Source organism: Clarias gariepinus, chromosome 21, assembly GCF_024256425.1.
Source record: "Clarias gariepinus isolate MV-2021 ecotype Netherlands chromosome 21, CGAR_prim_01v2, whole genome shotgun sequence".
Classification (NCBI taxonomy): domain Eukaryota; kingdom Metazoa; phylum Chordata; class Actinopteri; order Siluriformes; family Clariidae; genus Clarias; species Clarias gariepinus.
In genome coordinates this window covers 29,357,293-29,377,666 of record NC_071120.1, presented here as the reverse complement: position 1 = coordinate 29,377,666, position 20,374 = coordinate 29,357,293, and the positions used below count along the sequence as shown (strand labels likewise).

General features: G+C 41.4%; 2 protein-coding genes and 1 pseudogene across 2 annotated transcripts; all 3 read right to left on the bottom strand.

Moving 5' to 3' along the window:
• Positions 1-44: 44 nt before the first annotated feature.
• LOC128509744 (histone H3-like) lies at positions 45-6,711 on the bottom strand (annotated as a pseudogene).
• Positions 6,712-7,826: 1,115 nt separating this feature from the next.
• On the bottom strand, positions 7,827-8,271 carry LOC128509743 (histone H2A-like). Its single transcript, XM_053481578.1, has one exon. It carries the CDS (start codon positions 8,254-8,256, stop codon positions 7,870-7,872), a length of 387 nt encoding a protein of 128 aa, XP_053337553.1. The 5' UTR covers positions 8,257-8,271; the 3' UTR covers positions 7,827-7,869.
• A 303-nt stretch (positions 8,272-8,574) lies between these two features.
• LOC128509742 (histone H1-like) lies at positions 8,575-9,580 on the bottom strand. Its single transcript, XM_053481577.1, has one exon. It carries the CDS (start codon positions 9,578-9,580, stop codon positions 8,951-8,953), a length of 630 nt encoding a protein of 209 aa, XP_053337552.1. The 3' UTR covers positions 8,575-8,950.
• Between the last annotated feature and the right edge of the window lie 10,794 nt (positions 9,581-20,374).

Genomic DNA, 20,374 nt, shown 5'->3' with positions numbered 1-20,374 from the left:
GGGTGGCTCTTAAAAGAGCCGTTGTGTTTGCGTCGTTAGCGTGTTTAACCGCCGAAGCCATACAGAGTGCGGCCCTGGCGTTTCAGCGCGTACACCACATCCATGGCGGTGACGGTCTTTCTCTTAGCATGCTCGGTGTAAGTGACGGCGTCGCGGATGACATTCTCCAAAAACACCTTGAGTACACCGCGAGTCTCCTCGTAGATCAGACCGGAAATACGCTTCACTCCGCCACGGCGCGCCAGACGGCGAATAGCGGGCTTGGTGATCCCTTGGATGTTATCGCGGAGAACTTTACGGTGACGCTTAGCGCCTCCCTTCCCGAGTCCTTTCCCGCCTTTGCCTCTTCCTGACATCGTGCTGCTTTCACGGAATTAAACCGCTGAATGATATTCACGGTGCAGCTATCACGTGTTTATTCGTCTACAGAGGACCTACTTGAGACCAGGCGAGGGGGCGGGACTAATACCAAACGTCAAGTAATATAATATTTTTAATACCTTTCTACGGTAATGATGGTACAAGGAGAAGTACTTTTTTCCCCCCATAAAAATATATAAAATGAGCGATTATATTTTATGCCCAATTAATCATACATCATTAGTGTAAGGGTAAACACTGATATAGACCACAGAAACAAAGCAGGGATTACAGGGAGCATATCAGTGGTCTTTAGGTGCCTTTTCCAAGTCCACTATAACTTTAGGGCACCTAGAGCAGCACTGCAGCTAAGCCTCCTGTTCATCTGATCAACACAAACATCTGTGTACACTTTCAACCTAGTCCAGGGGAAGTTATCATTCAGTCATTCGTTCTCTATACTGCTTAACCTGTACAGCATCGCCGGAAAAAAATCTCATGACAAATGAAAGTCTAGAGCACATAAAAAATTGCAAACAAAGAACATCAGTGAGACCATGAGGGATGTGTTGTGGCTCATCAGTGTTGGTCATCTAGCTGTACGCTGTGTTGCCAAATTGAATTGTAATGTTACGTTCGAAACATGTCCTGTTAAAAACTGTTCTGATAATGAGTCGATTGAACACTTACTAATAGACTGTCACCACTCAGCTGAGATATGGCACAAGATGAATTCATTTGGATTGACTAGAAATATAGACGAAAAATCATTAATGTATGGAATTTTTGTAGAACATTTCTTAAAAAAAGTTAAAAACTATTAAACGTTAATAATTTTTTTCTGGCTAATAATTTACATAGCTAATAACAAAATATTAAGAACATGATGTATAATGACATCACAACAGTGACAAATCTCTGCTGACACTGTTTTTAAACAGATTTTAATAGAATTAAGAGGGCTTTCTCCGTCACATTTTAAATTAAAGCCGACCCATCTCAGGGCTCGGGTATCAATCATTTCAGGTTCGTAAATATGACATACGAGGCTTTAAGTGTTCTAATTAGGAACCTTGTATTTATAATTCAGATAGCACAATTATTTATTCACACAGATTGTGGGTTGTATTGCCATTTGTCACAACGCGCCGCTCAGCTCGCGTCCGCCAAGTTTCATTTTAAAGTTCACTGTACATTAAACTTCTCCGTAGATCACATGTAAAATACAAGACAATTGTTTTTGACACATATGCGATTTGCTAATAACTTCTGTTCGTGCAAATCGGTTGTTTAGCAAACTCAACTCTACCAATGCATTAGCTTACAGTCTATGGTTAAATCTTTAACTACCAGGACAGCTAAATAGCTCTATACACTATTCACCAGTGGTGAATAAACTCTGTAAGTGTTAAAATTAACAATTTTGCAGTCTCTAGCCAGTGTTAATTTAACTCCTATTGCAGTGTAAGGAATTTAACTCTATCTCAGTGTTGTTCAATCTACTCTGTTAGTGTTAAGGAAAAAAACTCTCAATAGTGTTGTTTTAACTCTTACTAAAGGTGAAACGGTTAGTCAGGAGAGTAAATACTTAACTCTAATTAGTGTTGTTTCAACACCATACAAGTTTGATTCATATCTACAAAGAGTGAATAAAAAACCCTGAATGGTGCCGATTTAACACTGATTATGGGTTCATCATACATATGAAGGATGAATGCAAACTCAGAACAGTGTTGACATTTGGGCCTGCATCCAATGGAATGAAAATTTTAAGTCCAATAAGGTGACATTTTAGTAACGTTTCTGGACCAAAAAAAAAAAAAGAAGGTAAATTTGTCTTGTGTTAAGCGTAATAAATCAAATCTAGACGCATTTTACTTTTTTTATTGAGCAAAAAAAATAATAATCTGGGCTTTTAAAACAAGCCTCATCACAGCAGAATTATTATGCAACTGTCCACAGAACACAAAATGTTGCATTAGACTAAATACAACTTAAACTGATAACCTAAAAATAACTTACTGCCTGTAATTACACACAGACTAATCCAGTATAAAAGTCTAAATCGAACAGTGGAGAAGCACCACATACTGTACATGCTGTCATCTGGTCCATATGAACACTGAAAATTGAACGGTTTATAAAAACGTAAACTTTGCAACTCAATGACAGTTTCTTTCTCTTCTCCATCACATAGAGTAAAGGCATGGTAATGCTCATTGAAAGAAAGTGTTACCAGAGTATTCACCAGAAAATACATGCTATCATGCATCAACAAAATTTGTGTGGAAAAGACTGGAAGCTCGTGCTGAATCTCATTACAAAAATAAGACCGATTCGATGTTCTGCACCATCAATTTTAACCCAATTAGTGCAACAGACATTTTCATTCTGTGGAATTAAAAGAGACATAACCAGTTCATCAACAACACCAGACTCTTCAAAACAAAGACATTGTACCATATTCTTTGTGTTGGAACGTCAATGTGTCCCAATGATACCCAATGATGTGTCCCAATGATAGAATAGTTTTGGCTAGAGTTTTTGAAATCCTTATGCTTTGCTTCAAACATTTTTTATACCCCAAGTGTGCAAAAGAGGAAAAATTTTCCTAATGCATGATGGGTAATGTTTCATGAAATTATGTTTGGGTATTAAATTTCGGTCTGGGTACAATATTTTAAAAAGTTGATGGTGTTCATGAATTAAGTGCTTAAGTACTGCAGTCATTCCATAAGTAATGCTTGGTGAAAAAATAATGTTCATCGTTTGTAACAAAAGAAGCAGCGAGTTCCAGTTTTGATTTGAAAATGGAACAACATCCCCAAACAGTAAGGGGCTGTTCCGTACAAGGCATAGAGTTTAAATTAAATTCAAACCCAAACTGTTTCCAGTGTGGTTTACTTTAGGACGATTTTTACATTCCATGTAAGAATTGTCATATGAATTGATACGTAAAAGAAGCTCTTGCTTTGAAAGACAATGTTCAGTCAAATAGACAAACAACAACTTGAGCTCATATTGAGCCACTCCTTCAAGGACATCATGCATGATGTCAAAGGAAAAATTGTTGCACACATGAAAAAACTGTAAAGTGGTTAATGTTGAATTTCTTTTGACCCCATAAACATTGTTAAGCTGTGGGTCTGATTGAAGAGTTTCACAATGCATTTGGAAACTTTGTTCATCCTGCATTATGACCCTGTGATCATCCTCGCAAAATACATCTTGAGCATTAACTTATCAAACACAATCGACAAAAATAGTGGCTACTGAAGGACTCTGTAAAGCCAAGAATGGTATTCTCAAGTTCTCAAGGTAAGTCCCAAATTATTGCCTGTAATTTGACATATTGTTCCATATGTTATTTCAGATGATCTAGGCAAATGCACTCCTTCACTGTCAAGAGTTTTAAGGCCCAAAAGCAAGGGCTCGAGAATCAATCGAGAATGAATGTTAAGTACTGACGAATTAAACTGTGGGGGTAAATTTCGCAAAACAAAATACAGACATTCTACTTTGTGAATTCCATGTTTTGAGCCAAAACATAATAAAGCTGAATTTGTAAATAATCTGTGCATCGAGAGAACAGTGGGTGGGTTTTACAATAACTTCCATCCCTGAAGTCTTTGTATAAATTTGGAATCGATGCGACGCCTGCTGGCAATAAGTAGCCGTTCCTTTGTCCCATCTACTATCATACCTAACACCTAAAACTATTTCAACGGGTTCAACAATTCCCTATTTTTCAATAAAGTATCTATTTCTTTTAGACTCTGTATTGAAAGAAGCAAATGGGTTTTCAAAATCATTTAAACAGTGTTCTATTTCTGACTTTAAAGAATCACAGGAAAAGCAGAAAACTCTGTGCTGAATCTTAGAGTGTATCTCGTTTACCAATTCCTCTAAATCACAAACAAGTGATGATACTACATTAGTGGAAGCACCACTTCCTTGTAGTTTTGCAACAATATCTGCACATATGCTTTTTACATAACCTGGTGAAAAACTAGACCCACTGTTTTCAAGATTCTTAGTATCTAATACAGACTCATCACTTAAAGTACATTGTGTCTCTGATGTATTGTCTTTAAAAGATAAAGGTCTATTTTCATTCACAGTGCTTTCACAGATGTACTGGGATGGATGACTAGTGTCTAAATGTTTTCTAAATCCAGAATAAGTGCTAAATTGTTTCATACATGTTTCTTGTCCACAAATTAACTTAAATTTTACAGTGGGATAAAAGGCATGCTCGAACCTTAATGTGAAATTAGTGACCGACTAGATGCATATAATGCTTTGCATTTAGAACAAGATGGCATTCTCAGCTGCTTTACAAATATTAGTCATTCAGTAGTTTAGCGCGAAGCTCTTTTACTCTTTGGGACTCTCTCGTCTTGCCTACATCAATTTTGTAGATGGATGTTTGAATGAAGGTGTAGAAGTTCATGAGTGCATTGTCATATGTTAAATTAAAAAACGAAGTGAGCTTTGAAAAGCTCGTCGAATGCACTGAGGAAACCACCCCACCAGGCATGAGATTTTTGTCTAGGACTACGTAAAAGTTGTCAATCTGGTCTTGGCTTCTCCCTACAGCAAGGAGGGATGGCTGCTGTCCTTCTCTTTGCTGAACATGTTCATCAATGCTGTTACAAGACTATAAAGAAACCAGATAAACAGGCATTACATTAATCAATTAAGCCTATAAGAACATGGAATCTACAAAAACAGTTTACACACATGATACACAAGGCGATCAGCAGCACTGATTTTGCCAGCTCTCTTGCCTCCCGGTTGAGGTGGAAAGAGATGAATGAGCAAAAGCAGAGTGGCCAGGTCACTATCCCATTCTGACAATAACAAAGATGAATTAATGACCCATCATGTAAATTTGTTGCTACATAAGTCTAAAAAATACTAAAATCTTATCCCATATAATAAAGTAATAGTGTACGGAAAGTTACTGCAATAGTCTTTACCGATTGTCTGTTTTCTTGCTGATGAGATGAGGGAACGCACAGCAGGAGTTAAAGTCAAGCCCATGGCTTCTTCAATGATTCCTGGTTTGAATACAGTGTCCAACTTTTTCAGAATATCCATGATTTTATCTGGGTCATGAACAAGTATGTTAAATCTGAGTCATATTAAAGATTCAATCAAAAAGAACAAAACGTTCATGAACGACCCATCACTAATGTGTTCCAATACCCCTCAGCAATAGTCAGATACCATAACAACCTTTTATTTATTTAAATAATTCTCTTGAGGTTCATTTAATTTTTTTTTTATTGGAAACGTGAGGTATGCTGTTAAAGTAAAAGCTCATGAGGTCACAGCAAAAACATTTAAAACATTCTTTTAATGGACAAGGAAGTGTAACAAAGTAACCAAGAGGTAAGGAAAAAAATTGGATGAGAAATATCTGTTTTGAGGCTAATATGGCTGATTAAAGACACGGGTCAAAACCGACCCGTTAACATAAGAGTGACAAGTCAGTGTCAAAATCACTTAATGTGATGCTACACTTTTATATTTCACTAAGAAGGTTTATAACAAAACACACAAAACAAGGCGTGATATGAAACGCATACTTGCTTTTATGTTATGTTTTTAAGAAAACATAAGACTTCATTTAAATTGTGTAATACCAGACCACCAAATGAATCTATACACAAGCATTAAGTCTTAATAATCGCTTATTATAAACTTGACTTCCGGAACCTTTTATCACTTTATAAAACTTTTTAAATGGCAATTATCATAGATACATAATGTATTGTGAAAGCTTTTTACTGCAGTCAGTTTGTGTACAAAAATGTGAAAAACGCAACCCTATTAAAAATATGGAAACATGCTGACTTTTCTGAAATAATGAGGTGGCTCTTAAAAGAGCCTTTGTGTAGATTAGAAGGAGTTTAATGCTTAAGCGCGCTCTCCGCGAATACGGCGGGCCAGCTGAATGTCCTTGGGCATGATGGTCACTCTCTTGGCGTGAATAGCGCACAGGTTGGTGTCTTCGAACAGACCGACCAGATAGGCCTCGCTCGCCTCCTGCAGGGCCATGACAGCCGAGCTCTGAAAGCGCAGGTCGGTCTTAAAGTCCTGAGCGATTTCTCTCACCAGGCGCTGGAACGGCAGCTTACGGATGAGCAGCTCGGTAGACTTCTGATAACGGCGAATCTCCCTCAGAGCCACAGTGCCGGGCCTGTAGCGGTGAGGCTTCTTCACTCCGCCGGTAGCCGGCGCGCTCTTACGGGCAGCTTTAGTGGCGAGCTGCTTCCTAGGCGCCTTACCGCCGGTGGATTTACGCGCGGTCTGCTTGGTTCTTGCCATCGCTTACAAGCTGCTTGTGCTTCTTCAAAGTAAAACAGAATGAGTGACACGAGTAACGCGGTCTATTTACAGCCTAACGCTTGGCTGCGCTGATTGGGCGTCTTGAAAGCGCCGCCTGTCCCTGGTCCCAACGCGTTACGTCACTCCGTAACGTGACGAGGCTCCTCTTTTATTGGCTGCTAACTAGGGGTTACTGCTAACTAGGGGCTAGCTGCTAACCCTAACCCTCCCACCGACTCGGTTTGAAACTCCCTCATTATCTTTATGCAAAACCGAGCGCGCTGCTTGCGTTTTAAATCAAAATGTACGAATTTTATTTACAAGGTTATACATTGTTTTGTACATATACATCTCAAAATAATCACATTTATAATGCAACGTTAAAACATGGTAGCGAATTTCATGCACATTTTATTCTCATTCTAAAAGCCCCATGAGGCCTTTTGTCGTTGCTGACCATCAGATTCCTCTTGTGTAAGGACCGCTAGCATTCGGTAACTTTAAACATTAAGTAAAACATCACATACCTCACTGGTCGGAAGAACTCGAAGGGAAATAAAGAACTAAATCTTTACATGTATTCATTCCATAAAAGTCTCCAGAAAAACATTTCTGCACAACACTGTAGCTCAAAATATTACTGTCTGCCGAACACAACTCTCCCATGGACAAGTATATAGTGTGGCACACAATTAAGCCCTGACTGGAGAACATTGGTTCCACTCTATTCCCGCTCAACTAAAATAGACTTGAAAGATAAAAACATTCATATATTTAACTAAAACGATTCAATTGACTGAAATTATATTGTAGAATTACCGATGCTAGTAGTTATTCTTCATATATTTTCTGTGTATTTTTGCATTCTCCGCATATTTTATCTTTTTTCTAAATTGTGTATTTTTGTGTAGCTTTTATTTTTTTAACTTTTATTTGTATTTTTTTAATTTTATTCTTGCCTAGTTAATCTTACCCTCTATTTTACTTTTCATATTTATTTCATATTCTTAGGTCACGAGCAGTTGTCCAAGCATTTCACTGCATATCGTACTGTGTATGACTGTGACAAATAAATATAGTGCTTCTGAACTGATCAGAAAAAGGCACTTTTAAGGGGGAAGTGGGTGGCTCTTAAAAGAGCCTTTGGATACTGAAACGCAGCAGTGGGTGAAATTACTTGGCCTTGGCCGGCTTCTCGGTCTTCTTGGGCAGAAGCACAGCCTGGATGTTGGGCAGCACACCACCCTGAGCGATGGTCACTCCGCCGAGCAGTTTGTTCAGCTCCTCATCGTTACGCACGGCCAACTGCAGGTGCCGGGGGATGATACGGGTCTTCTTATTGTCGCGGGCGGCGTTACCAGCCAACTCCAGGATCTCAGCAGTCAGATACTCCAGCACAGCGGCCAAGTAGACCGGAGCGCCGGCACCAACGCGCTCAGCGTAGTTCCCTTTACGGAGAAGCCTGTGGACTCGGCCCACGGGGAACTGCAGTCCGGCTCTGGATGAGCGAGTCTTGGCCTTAGCACGAGCCTTTCCACCGGTCTTACCTCTTCCAGACATGATTCACTACGACAACGTGTTCAAAGAGAACCGAAAATGTAAGCAAGCATTCTCTAACGCTCTCTAATATAGTCTAAACTGCTGCATCCTCATTGGCTACAATCTTTGTGACAAACCCGCCAATCACTAACACGCCGTCGAATTCTCTCCAACCCCGCCCCCTGTCTCATCACAAGATAGCAGAAATAGTTTCGATGCTTTTAAAAATTTTTTTTTTTTTTCATTGAGAAAAGACATTGGTGATTACAATGACAGTCACAATACACAACAACATCCACAACGATCATTTCATTCAGAGAACAAAGGTTTGGAAAAAAAAATGTCAAACTTGCAAGCGAAAATCAACAATTGTTATATTTCAGAGCCCACATCTACAAGGAGAGTGTGTCCCACACAACCGAATCTCCTAATGTTTTGTTTACAGTCCTTTGCTTTTTCACACGCATTATTAAAAGCCTGTTATACCTCCGGTTTACATGCATGCATTTCCATATACTTTTACATAACTAAAGTGTATACTTCAGAAAAGTCTTAAAATAACAGGATTCCTTAGAATCTTATAGTATTAATTATGTGGTTATTCTATTCATGTAGTTTGACAAAAAAAAGTGGATTATTGCTCATTAAATGACAACGTGGGTGGCTCTTAAAAGAGCCGTTTAGGGGGAATATGAAAGAAATAAACTTAACATGTTTACTTCTTTTTAGGAGCTGCCTTTTTTGCCCTGGGCGCTTTAGGCTTGGCAGCCTTGGATGCTTTGGGCTTGGCAGTCTTGGGCTTAACTGTCTTCGCCTTCTTGGGGCTCTTCGCTGCCTTTTTGGGGGTCGCCAACTTTTTCGCCTTCTTGGGGCTCTTGGTGACTTTCTTGGCGGCAGCGGCGGGTTTCTTTGCCTTCTTAGGAGACTTCTTGGCGGCGGCGGCGGGTTTCTTGGCCGCTACCTTCTTGGGCTTCTTCGCCGCCGCGGACTTTTTGGCGGCCGGCTTCTTCGCTTTGGACGCGGGTTTCTTAGCTTCGGTCTGCTTCTTGTTCAGCTTGAAAGAGCCAGACGCGCCGGTGCCTTTGGTTTGAACCAAGACCGCTTTTTTCACCAGATTGTTGACGGCGAGCTTGACGCGGGACTTGTTCTTCTCCACGTCGTATCCACCGGCAGCCAGAGCTTTCTTCACGGCAGCGAGAGACACGCCATTCCTTTCCTTGGACGCGGAAACCGCTTTGACGATCAGCTCGCCGACGCTAGGCCCGGCTCTCTTTGGCAGCGAAGCTGCTTTCTTCTTGGGCGCTTTGGCCGGCGCGGCGGCGGGCGCGGGAGCCACTTCTGCCATCTCTCTCTCTCTCTCAGGGATCTAAGAAGAATAAACGAGTGTAACCCTGAGCGCGCAGTAAAACACTGAAACCTCCCTCCCCTCTGATCTTAAAGCACACATGAGAGCGGTGTAGACTCAACCAGGCAGCCGCTGAATGACTGCGCTTCCGTCACACGATAGCGAGTGTGTTTTCTCCGGACATTTCTCTGCGAATATCCGAGTCCTGACTGCAGATCTCAAGCGTTCAAGCACACGTTTAGTGAGAAAGCCCTTTCCTCTTTCTTCCGAGGCCCGACACGGTCAGTTAGACAGCCGCTCTCTCGCGCAGTAGCCATAAACGTGCGCCGCGCGCCTGCAGCTCGAGCCGGCGGACTGCGCATTTCGTGCGCGTCGTGTGTAAAAACCGGACAAAAACAGGTCGCACCGCTGTAAGAACTCTGGTCCGAACTGAAGGCGAGTCCTGTCAGTGAGCTCGATGTGTGAGCACTGGCCGAGCGCTGTGTGTGGGATATGAAACAGAGCTTGTTTTGGTCATTTAGTAACCGAGGGAGAGTCAATACTATACAGTGCATTAAGCAACATGGGACGTGATATCAACATACCGCTGAATAAACATAAAGAGCTATTTAGATGTAATTACGCTTTAATGATGGGGAAAAAACTTCGAATCTTTATCATTTTAAATCTTTCTAGATAAATGGTTAATTTCTATGTAGGCCCAAGTTTAGCTAATAGTAGATTTCAATTGTTTCTGATCCAGTTTTGAATCGCATCTAGTCCAAGTCTGCCATCTCCAAAATGTGTTGATTTCATATTACATAATGGCCTTGTAGACATAGAGATTCTGCTTCTTCTTCTTTGTCTTTCGGTTGTTCCCTTTCAGGGGTCGCCCCAACTAATCATTTGCCTCCATCTAACCCTATCCTCTTCATCCTCTTCTCTCACACCAACTAACTTCATGTCCTCTCTCACTGCATCCATAAATCTCCTCTTTGGTCTTCCTCTAGACTTCCTGCCAGGCAGTTCCAACCTCAGCATCCTTCTACCGATATATTCCCAATCTCTCATTCTCAATGTCCAAACCACCTCAATCTGGCCTCTCTGACTTTATCTCCAGAACTACTTAAAATCAATACCCTTTCTCTAAATCTTCAAAGACACAATGCAACTCCCTGTTACATTCTCTGTACTTCTCCGCCAGCATCCTCAAAGCAAATACTGCATCTGATGTACTCTTTCTAGGCATAAAACCATATTGCTGCTCACAAATGCCCACCTCTGCCCTTAACCTAGCTTCCACCACTCTTTCCCACAGCTTAATTGTCTGGCTCATTAGCTTTATACCTCTATAATTGCCACAGCTTTGCACATCTCCCTTGTTCTTAAAAATTGGCACCAATACACTTCTCCTCCATTCCTCTGGAATCCTCTCACTATCCAAGATCTTGTTAAACAAACTAGTCAGAAACTCTATGGCCACCTCTCCTAAGCACCTCCACACCTTTATACCTCCACAGGTATGTCATTAGGACCAACAGCCTTTCCACTCTTCATCCTCTTCAACGCCTTCTCACCTCACTTCTACTAATATTTGTTACTTATGAATATGGTGATAAATCAAGTACCTTGTTAGCACATCAGCTAAAACGCCAGGCTGCTTCACGCCTAATACCACAAATTAAAAATTACTTTTATTATTACTGCTAATCCCATAAAGATCAGTGCAGTTTTTAAATCATTTTATTCCTCCCTTTATAAGTCTGAATGCCCTACAAATGGTAAAAATGGTATTTCAATTCAATTTTATTTGTATAGCGCCTTTACATTGTCACAAAGCAGATTTACACAATCAAAAGAATTAAGTTTGTATAAAATGAGAATGTGTATGAATTAAAAGTGATATGATTGTCCCTGATGAACAAGCTGAGGACGACGGCAACAGTGGCAAGGAAAAACTCCCTGAGATGGTAATAGGAAGAAACCTTGAGAGGAACCAGACTCAACAGGGAACCCATCCTCATCTGGGAGATAACGGATAGCAGGGATTAATGTGCATAATATTATGCAAGACTGGAAGTTCAGTATAAGAGGAGATGTGTAACTATGGTGTAACAGTATAGGGTCTGTGTATAAAAACTTGCGTGTAAGAGACTGCAGTCAGTAACATGTGAGACAGGGAAGAGCATCGGCTGCTGCTCATCTCAGACACACTGATGGTATGATAATACCGCTCTTTACTTATACAAAGGACTGATCACTTGAATCTTGACTGAGTTACTTGATATTTAATTTATTCACTATACTTTAGTGCTGTAGTAACTTACGTCATGCTGTGATTGTTGTTTAAGTTTAAATGTATTCACAAAAAATGTAATATGTTGTGTATTACATGTCGTTTAAAGGGTTAATAGAATAGCATGTGTTAGTTAGTTGTGTTGGAAGCTTAGTTAAATAATTCTGTTGTGTTTATTTACATTTTATTTAACTGCTGTTTTTTAGAAGTAGTTATGTAACTGTTATTTATCAGGGATAGTGAGGTACCCCTTTTCTGGCTTTCATTTAAGGTTATCGACCTCGCTCTTCTCTCACTTAGTTGAATCCACTTTGAATGATTATTGTGTAACTTGCAAATCTGTCAGACACAAGAATTAAAAGTGATTCCAGAGTTGATTCCATGTGCCCTGTAGTTGACTATGGCTTTTTTCGAGTTTGAATCAGAGGCTGATGTGCAAATTCTCAGATAACTCGACACATGGTGTATAATGACAAACACTAATTTTAATGTTGGAGGCCATGATTTAGGTCTAAATAATGTACAGTATATGCGTTAATTGTAAAACACTTCAAATAGATAATCTTTGATTAAAATGATCCAACGTTTTCACTCACCACAAACTTCCAGTTTATATTTTGAATATTTAGAGCTCCAATTATTCCATCATAGGCATCAAAGTTTACAGATGAAATCTGATAATCATAATTTTGGCAACCAATAACAAAACAGGAATTTAGTAAAGCAGAAAGTATGTGTTATGCACCTAAATACTTACTTAGGGGAAACCTTGTCGGGCCATCTGTTCCCTTGAGCCATGCAAAATTCAACTCAAGCTGTGGTGGTTAAGTTGGTTTATTCTTCCACCTTTATCCTTAGTGTTGAGCATTCCTGATGTAACATTCAATGTCCTTAGTTGGGGAAATATAAAAATCAAACCTAATTGAGCTTGAAAACTGAGATTTTTTAAAATACTTAATGTTGTATCTTTCAGAATCCTTTTTTTAGCAGTGTTGTCTTTTTTTAAACATGTAAAATGTAATTATGGAGCAGAACTATCTAAAAGTGGATGGAAAAAAGTTCTTGAGTATTTCACAGGAATTCACCTCTCCGGTTAGCCACACATGTGGCCTCAAAGTCATAAATTCACTATGTCTCAGGTTAAATTTCATTTTCTGGTCGCCTGATTTCAGAACTGCGACAATCACTTCAGTAGGTTTAGATCTCCAAAGTAAGTCCACCTACAGATACCTAACCATGTAAAATCAATTATTTGTTGCAGTTAAATAGTGTGACTCCATCTATCTCCTACTGTGACAATACTTTTGGCCGTTGAGTCCTTCTGACCAGGCTTTACCTACAATGACAACAATTATAACTTACTTTTCAGCCTTTTGCTCTTATGGAGAAGGAACATGATATGGAGCTATGAAATACCTTGATTTTGAATGTTGAGGTTTTGTGACATCTCTTTTTGACCATCCCTCCTGAGACTGACTGATGTGTCTTGGCTGAAGGGGCTTTAATATTAACTCTTCAGTCAGATTCTACTGGAGGATATGTTTATTGTACCGTCCTAGAATAGAACGATACAACTTTTAAACAAAATTTCCAGGTCTTAATCGTCTTTCTTTTAATATTATCTGTTGTTTGACAATGCCAAACCAGTTTTCAACATGGCAGGTTGTGTCCCTTGTCATTAATGGTTCTTCAACAGTCTCCTCTACATCAATTGCATATCTCCGCAAATTTCATGCCGCTCCACAAGGGGATGATTCCCATATAGTGTGAAACGACAGAATTCACAATTGCAGAGCAAAAGCATGGGTCAGCCTCTATAAACCTATAGTGATCTAGTGCAAATGTCTGAGCTTCCTTGATTTCATCAACTGCCTTTTTGAAAAAAAAAAATGGAGAATGGAGATCTGCTCAGAATTGTGTGTTCATGACACACAAAAAATGATTTTAGATTATCTGTTTCAGATAGAGCACACACACCCTGATTTTCTCCAAATCTTCACAATTTTCTTGGGCTGATTTTCCAATGATCCTTAAAGAGCTTCAAGATTCTTTGTAAGGTGGGTTGCTAACAAAACTGTGCACAGTGGTCTGAAAATGTTAATTGCTGCTCCAAGTGATGCGGTGTTCTGCAGCCTTGCAAATGCGAAAATCAAATTAAATTTTTATTTGTCACATACACAGTCATACACAGTACGATATGCAGTGAAATGCTTGTACGACCGCCGGTGACCTTAAAAAGCAAATAAAAACTATATATAAGGAATAAATATTAATAAAAAGAAATGAAATATAAAAGAAAATAAATGTAACTAGTAAAATAAACAAACTGTACAAATAAGGGCATGATAAAAATATTACAAAATATAGGAATATGGGGGGGAATATATATAAAAATTTCTAAAATGTTTTAGAGTGGCATTAAAATGTTTTAAAGTGGCAAAGTGTCATGTGCAATGGCAGATATAAACATGTATTGTATAAAGTGACTTATAAAAGTGACTTGTGCAATAGATTTAGATATGTAAATATGTATTGCATGAATGTGTCCATGATTGTTTAGTTAATGTCAATGTTTAAAAGATATTACTCCTGTGTGGTGTGATTGAGAGACCTTATCGCCTGCGGGAAGAAGCTCCTCCTCAGTCTCTCTGTGTTGCCCTTTAGGGACCGGAATCGCTTCCAAGACCGCAACAAAGAGAACAGTCCATTGTTGGGATGGCTGAGGACCTTCACGATCTTCCTGGCCTTGGTCCAGCACCGCTTGCTGTAGATCAAGTGCAGGTCAGGGAGCTCAGTGCGGATGATGCGCTCGGCTGATCGCACCACCCTCTGTAGAGCTCGTCTGTCCTGCATGGTGCTGTTTCCAGTCAGAATGCTCTCTATGGTACAGGAGTAGAATTTCCTGAGCACCTAAGAGGGCAGTCTAAAGTCTCTCAAGCGTCTGAGGTGGTAGAGACGCTGCCGGGCCTTTTTCACCATGGTGTTGATGTGACACGACCATGACAGGTCCTGCGTGATGTGAACACCGAGGTATGGGAAGCTGTCCACTCTCTCCACTGGGCTCCTGTTGATGATGGGGGTCTGGTAGTTCCTCTCCTGCTTTGTACTAAAGTCCACTATCAGCTCCTTTGTCTTGCTGACGTTCAGGAGGAGATTGTTCCTCTGGCACCAGTTCTCCAGATTTACAATCTCCTCTAGGTAGGCCGACTCATCATTGTTGGTGATCAGGCCCACCACGACAGTGTCGTCAGCAAACTTGATAATGGCGGTGGAGTTGGTAGTGGCCACACAGTCGTGGGTGTACAAAGAGTACAACAGGGGGCACAGAACACAACCCTGGGGGGCTCCAGTGCTGAGAGTGAGGGAGGCTGAGACATGACCGCCCATCCTTACTGCCTGTGGTCTGCCAGTCAGAAAATTGGAGATCCACTGACACATTGATGAGCTGAGTCCCAGGTGCTCCAGCTTGGTGGTGAGTGTGGAGGGAATTATGGTATTGAATGCAGAGCTGTAGTAGATAAAGAGCATTTTAACATAATTCCCTTTCCTAGTGTCCAGGTGAGTAAGTGATGTGTGGAGAATGATGAACTGCTTCAGTCATTTGTCATTTGTTTTCCTTCCATTGACCAGTACAATTGCTTTTAATATATGAGCTGAACAAAGGTGGAGAACTGTGAAGCTTCTATCCACCTTCCTCATTTCTCATTTCTTTCCAAGTTAGTTTTTTCTCCTGAAGATGTCAAAGGCTCTTTCCAGGTAACTAACAACACGTTCTTTGTTGAGTCCAATGAGGACACTTTGCATTAATGCCCAGCTGTAGTCTGTTTCTATTTTATGGATTTGTTGCCTTGTGTATTTGTGAAACCTGGAGTAAGAACTTCATGATCCAGTTTGTGATGGATGGAATAGACTGTTCATTTGTTAGCATTTCACTTGGAAGTGGTGGTAAGTTATGACCCATTCCTGGTAGAGTCAGAGAATAGTAAAGGACACAGGTATTTTTGTGACAACATTTCCTCTTGCATCTAGATAAACTCACTGGACCCTTTCGACGCAGATGTTGAACCAAGATGCTGATTCCAGTTTCTGTATACAAATGAACTCCAAAGGGGTCAACTTGAAAGTGCTGTATGTACCCAGGCATACGATAAAATCTGTTGTCACATTCTCTCAGAATGTTCTGTGTCAGGCACAGGATGAGGATGTCATTGTGAAGACGAGATTCCTTTTTCACTTGATAACTGATGACTTAGTCTTGTTTCAAGCTCCTAGTGATGTTTCCAGCTTAGAGCTCAGCTGCAGGAGTGTGTTTTAACCGTCGATAGTACTCTTGGCTAACTCCATTTTGCACTGACAGTGCAATTTTCCCACGTCATAAGTTTGTTGCTGGTCTAAATTTTTTTTGTCTTATTTTGTGTTCAATCTTTCCTCTTTGGATGACTGTAATTTAGATTTTCCTCTTAATGCTGGGTTTCTCTGTCATCTGAAAAGTGTATTTTGCCGTGCATGAAGGTAATGTGCAGACTCCATAGATAAATAAATAATGTGAATGTTTTTTTCTGCTATTATCAAGCTTAACATGTTGATATTTGAAAGCTTAAGTTTGCAGCAAGGATTTTTCCCTCTGAAGCTGTTTAAGTGGCTGTTTAAGTTTAGTCGAACCTTTCTCTGGTTCAATTTCTTTCCATTTATTTATGTCCAATGTAATCATAAATTTGTAAGGCATCTTCCTCCATTTCTCAGTCCCATTGGTTTCTTTTTCTTCTTTTGCTTCAATTTCAGATTTCTTTTTCTTTGGCTCAACGTCACTGTCAGTGGTGTGTTGCTTAGGAAAAGTATTAATTTCTGCATCAGATGAAGCCAGTCTTTTACTGCAAGAAGTGTCTTCCACCTCACTGTCGGTTGGGTGTGTGAAGATGACTCTTCTACATGATAAAGTGACTGTTCTGTTTTATGAGAACTTTTCTCTTCTGTGTGTTTATTATTGGAGTCTCTTGTATCTGGGGCTTGTGGCTGTACTCTCTGATGATGGCCATGTCTTATTTTCCTCCTTCAATTCACTGTCCAATGTCTGTGTTTATGAAACATGTGTGTCATCATATAACATTAATAACATTAATGTTGTACTGGTTAATAACATTTTACACTTTGACACTTCTGTTCACGCTCTATGTGCAATGTTAGTGCAATATCCGATTATAATTACTTAAATATAAATATACCTGTGCAATACTTCTTTTTACTTACACTACAGTTCTAGTGCAATATGTATCTAAATTATATGCCAGAGCTAATTCTATTTTATTTTACTTCTATTTATTGTTTTTTTTTCTTTATTTTTTACATTTTTATTTCTTTAATTTTATTTTCCTGTCTAATATATTGTGGCGTGGGCGGGGCAGCGGCTGACAACCAGCATGCCTTGCGGGGATGTCGGTGTGTTCACCATATTGGGGAAAGGTGTTTTGGTTAGTGGCTTCGGCCCTGCTTGTGTGTGTGGGGGTGTGACGTGTGAAATGTGAAATGTGCTCTGGTTCAGGCTGAAGCTGAATTGGATGTAGGTTCCTGAGTGAAGGTGCTGCTCATGCCATACCTGCTGTGTGCCTAATAAAGTACTCCCAGCCTTTGCATTGGGCAGCAAATAAGCTCACTCGTCTCTCCAGCATTCTTTCCGGCGTAAAAACGCTACATTGGTGTCAGAAGTGGGATGGAGAGTAACGGGTTCGAGCGCACAACGGAGGACCTTCTGAAAATCCAAGCGGGCCGCCGAGTAGCGGAGCGACTACTCGCGCAGAAGAATCGCTTTCTTGACGGAGCTAGCGCAAGCACACCATGTCAACCAACGCAGAGCGGCAAGAAGAAAATCTCGGCGCTGGATCTCAGGGCGGAGGCTGGCGCTGTGCAAGCGGCGGAGCAAGATACAGCTCCGTGCGGCGTTAGCCGGCAAAGCGACCTGCCGCTGCGCGAGGCCGAGCGCGCTGAGCCCATATCGGCGGTAGCCCCGCAGCTCAGTGGCGCTCGGTTCGTGAACCTAGCCGGGGACAGGGCTACCCGTCGGGCTAGGCAACGAGCAACTCTCCAACGTTTCGCGGCGAGGCCGAGGCACGGGACAGCGTACACCAGCAGCCGCTAAACTAGCGCCGGGAGGACGCTTGGGAAGCCGCGCTGGGCTTTGCGTCGACTGTGTGCTGGATGGCGTCTTACTGTGGGCGCTCGTGGAGCGCCGTCGCGACGTAGAACCCTCGACGCTGAACGTTCTCCCTGTGCAGTCCTCCAGGCTCTCAGCCTCAGGTGATCAGCCGTCTGAGCCAGCGTGCAGCCGAGTTACTGCGTCACCCGCAGTGGCTTCGCCGGTGTCACAGCTGAACCGTGATCCGCCCATCGCCAAGCAGACGGGCCCCACCCAGCGCTCGCGGGCACCGCTGCAAGACTTTCGGGTGGGGGCACCTATGGAGCGTATGGGCGTGGACACTCCCAGCCGGGGGCGAGATTTTGCTGCTGGAGAGCAGGTATGGGTGTGTTCCTCCGGAAGGAAGAGGGGGCTTTCGGCCGGGCATGTGTCTCACTGGGTGGGCCCCGGCACGGTAATTGCTCGGCTCTCCGATGTTTTCTACCGGGTGCGGTTGGCGGGGCGGGCACGAGTGTGCTTCACCAGGACCGTCTTGCGCCTTACCAGCCGCACGCCGAGGAAACATCGAACTCTGTGGAGGCCGGACCGCCTCAGGATAATATTCGCGTTGATCCCTCACCTGCCAAAGGACGCCGGCGTTCCCACCGCCAGCGCCGACCGCCTCCACGCCTCCAAAACAAAGTTCGTCATGGTGACCAGGGACGGTCACAGCTCGGGTGGGGGCAGTGTGGCGTGGGCGGGGCGGCGGCTGACGACCAGCATGCCTTGCGGGGATGTCGGTGTGTTCACCATGTTGGGGAAAGGTGTTTTGGTTAGTGGCTTCGGCCCTGTTTGTGTGTGTGGGGGTGTGACGTGTGAAATGTGCTCTGGTTCAGGCTGAAGCTGAATTGGATGTAGGTTCCTGAGTGAAGGTGCTGCTCATGCCATACCTGCTGTGTGCCTAATAAAGTACTCCCAGCCATTGCATTGGGCAGCAAATAAGCTCACTCGTCTCTCCAGCATTCTTTCCGATGTAAAAACGCTACAATATATATTTTTTTCCTAATCTAACTTTCCTTGCTTTCCAATAAATTAAGCTGAGCAACTGTATAACCAAGAGCAATTTCCCTCTGGGATTAATACATTTCTTTGAATTTTGAATCTTGAATCATCAGTAGGAACAGATTCAGCATCTGCCAGCTTTTGTGTTGTGCATTGTTGCAGGATTTTTACTTTGTCCTGTACACCATTGCCATTCATTGTCCAAATGACCCATAACCAGTGACGATTTCTAACACTGTCCTTTTTAAAAAGCTCAAAAAAATAACTCGTTGAATAAACATAATTAAATTATGGAAAGAATTTACACCTGATTTAATGGCTTTCTTTTAGCATTAAGCAATTTTGTTGGCCCAACTTAATGTTCTTAGGTTCAGTCAAATTAATTTTATTAGGTTTATTTAACTTATTTACTACAGCTGCGTCCAACATAATTTAATACTGTTAACATAAATGAATAGGGTTGGTACAACAATTTTTTTTGTTGTAAGTTAAGTTGATCCAACTCAAGTAAATTAAAATTTCAAGACCTGGTCAACAGGATTCTGTGAAGGAAGGAAACATAAGACAAACGGGATAAAACAGAGATTTTTATTTTACACCAGCAGTGACTTACAAATGAGCAGGGGCGTAGCAAGCTTTTCAAAAGTGTGGGGAATGAATGTGGTTTGTTTGTTAACAATAAAAATGATGAATACAATGACAGAAGGGTACAAAAGGTATTAACACATATAAAAAGCTTTCAATTTAAATGAGTGATAGTGATACTAGAATGATACTAAAAACACACTTGCTAGACTTGCTAAAGATTTAGAATCAGAAATGCTTTAATAATCTCAGGGAGAAATTATTTTGTTACTCCAAATATACAGACAACATTTCATACAAAAAATATGCCATCTAGAATCCTGATTCTTAGACTGAAGCCGGTGTGGCTTGTAGAGGCCCCAAACCAAGGATGCTCGATTCGGCGTCAGACACAGATCATGGATGTGCTCTTGTATTGTCATTATGAGTTTTATACTGAGCTGTTGGGTCTGACCCAGTATCTCAATACAGACATGTTGGGTTTTATACTGAGATGTTGGGTCTGACCTTTGACTTGCTCAAGGGCCCAACGGTGGCAACTTGGTGGTTGTGGGGTTTGAACTTGGGATCTTCCGAACCGTAGTCCAATGCCTTAATCACTGAGCCTTAATCACTGAGCTACCCCCTGGCCCCAGATGTTGAGTTTTTATACTGAGTTGTTGGGTCTGACCCAGTATCTGAGGAAATACATATTGGGTCTTGCAATATGGGTCGGGGCAAGTTGGCTTTGACCATATTGGGTCTTGCATACATTCATAAGAAA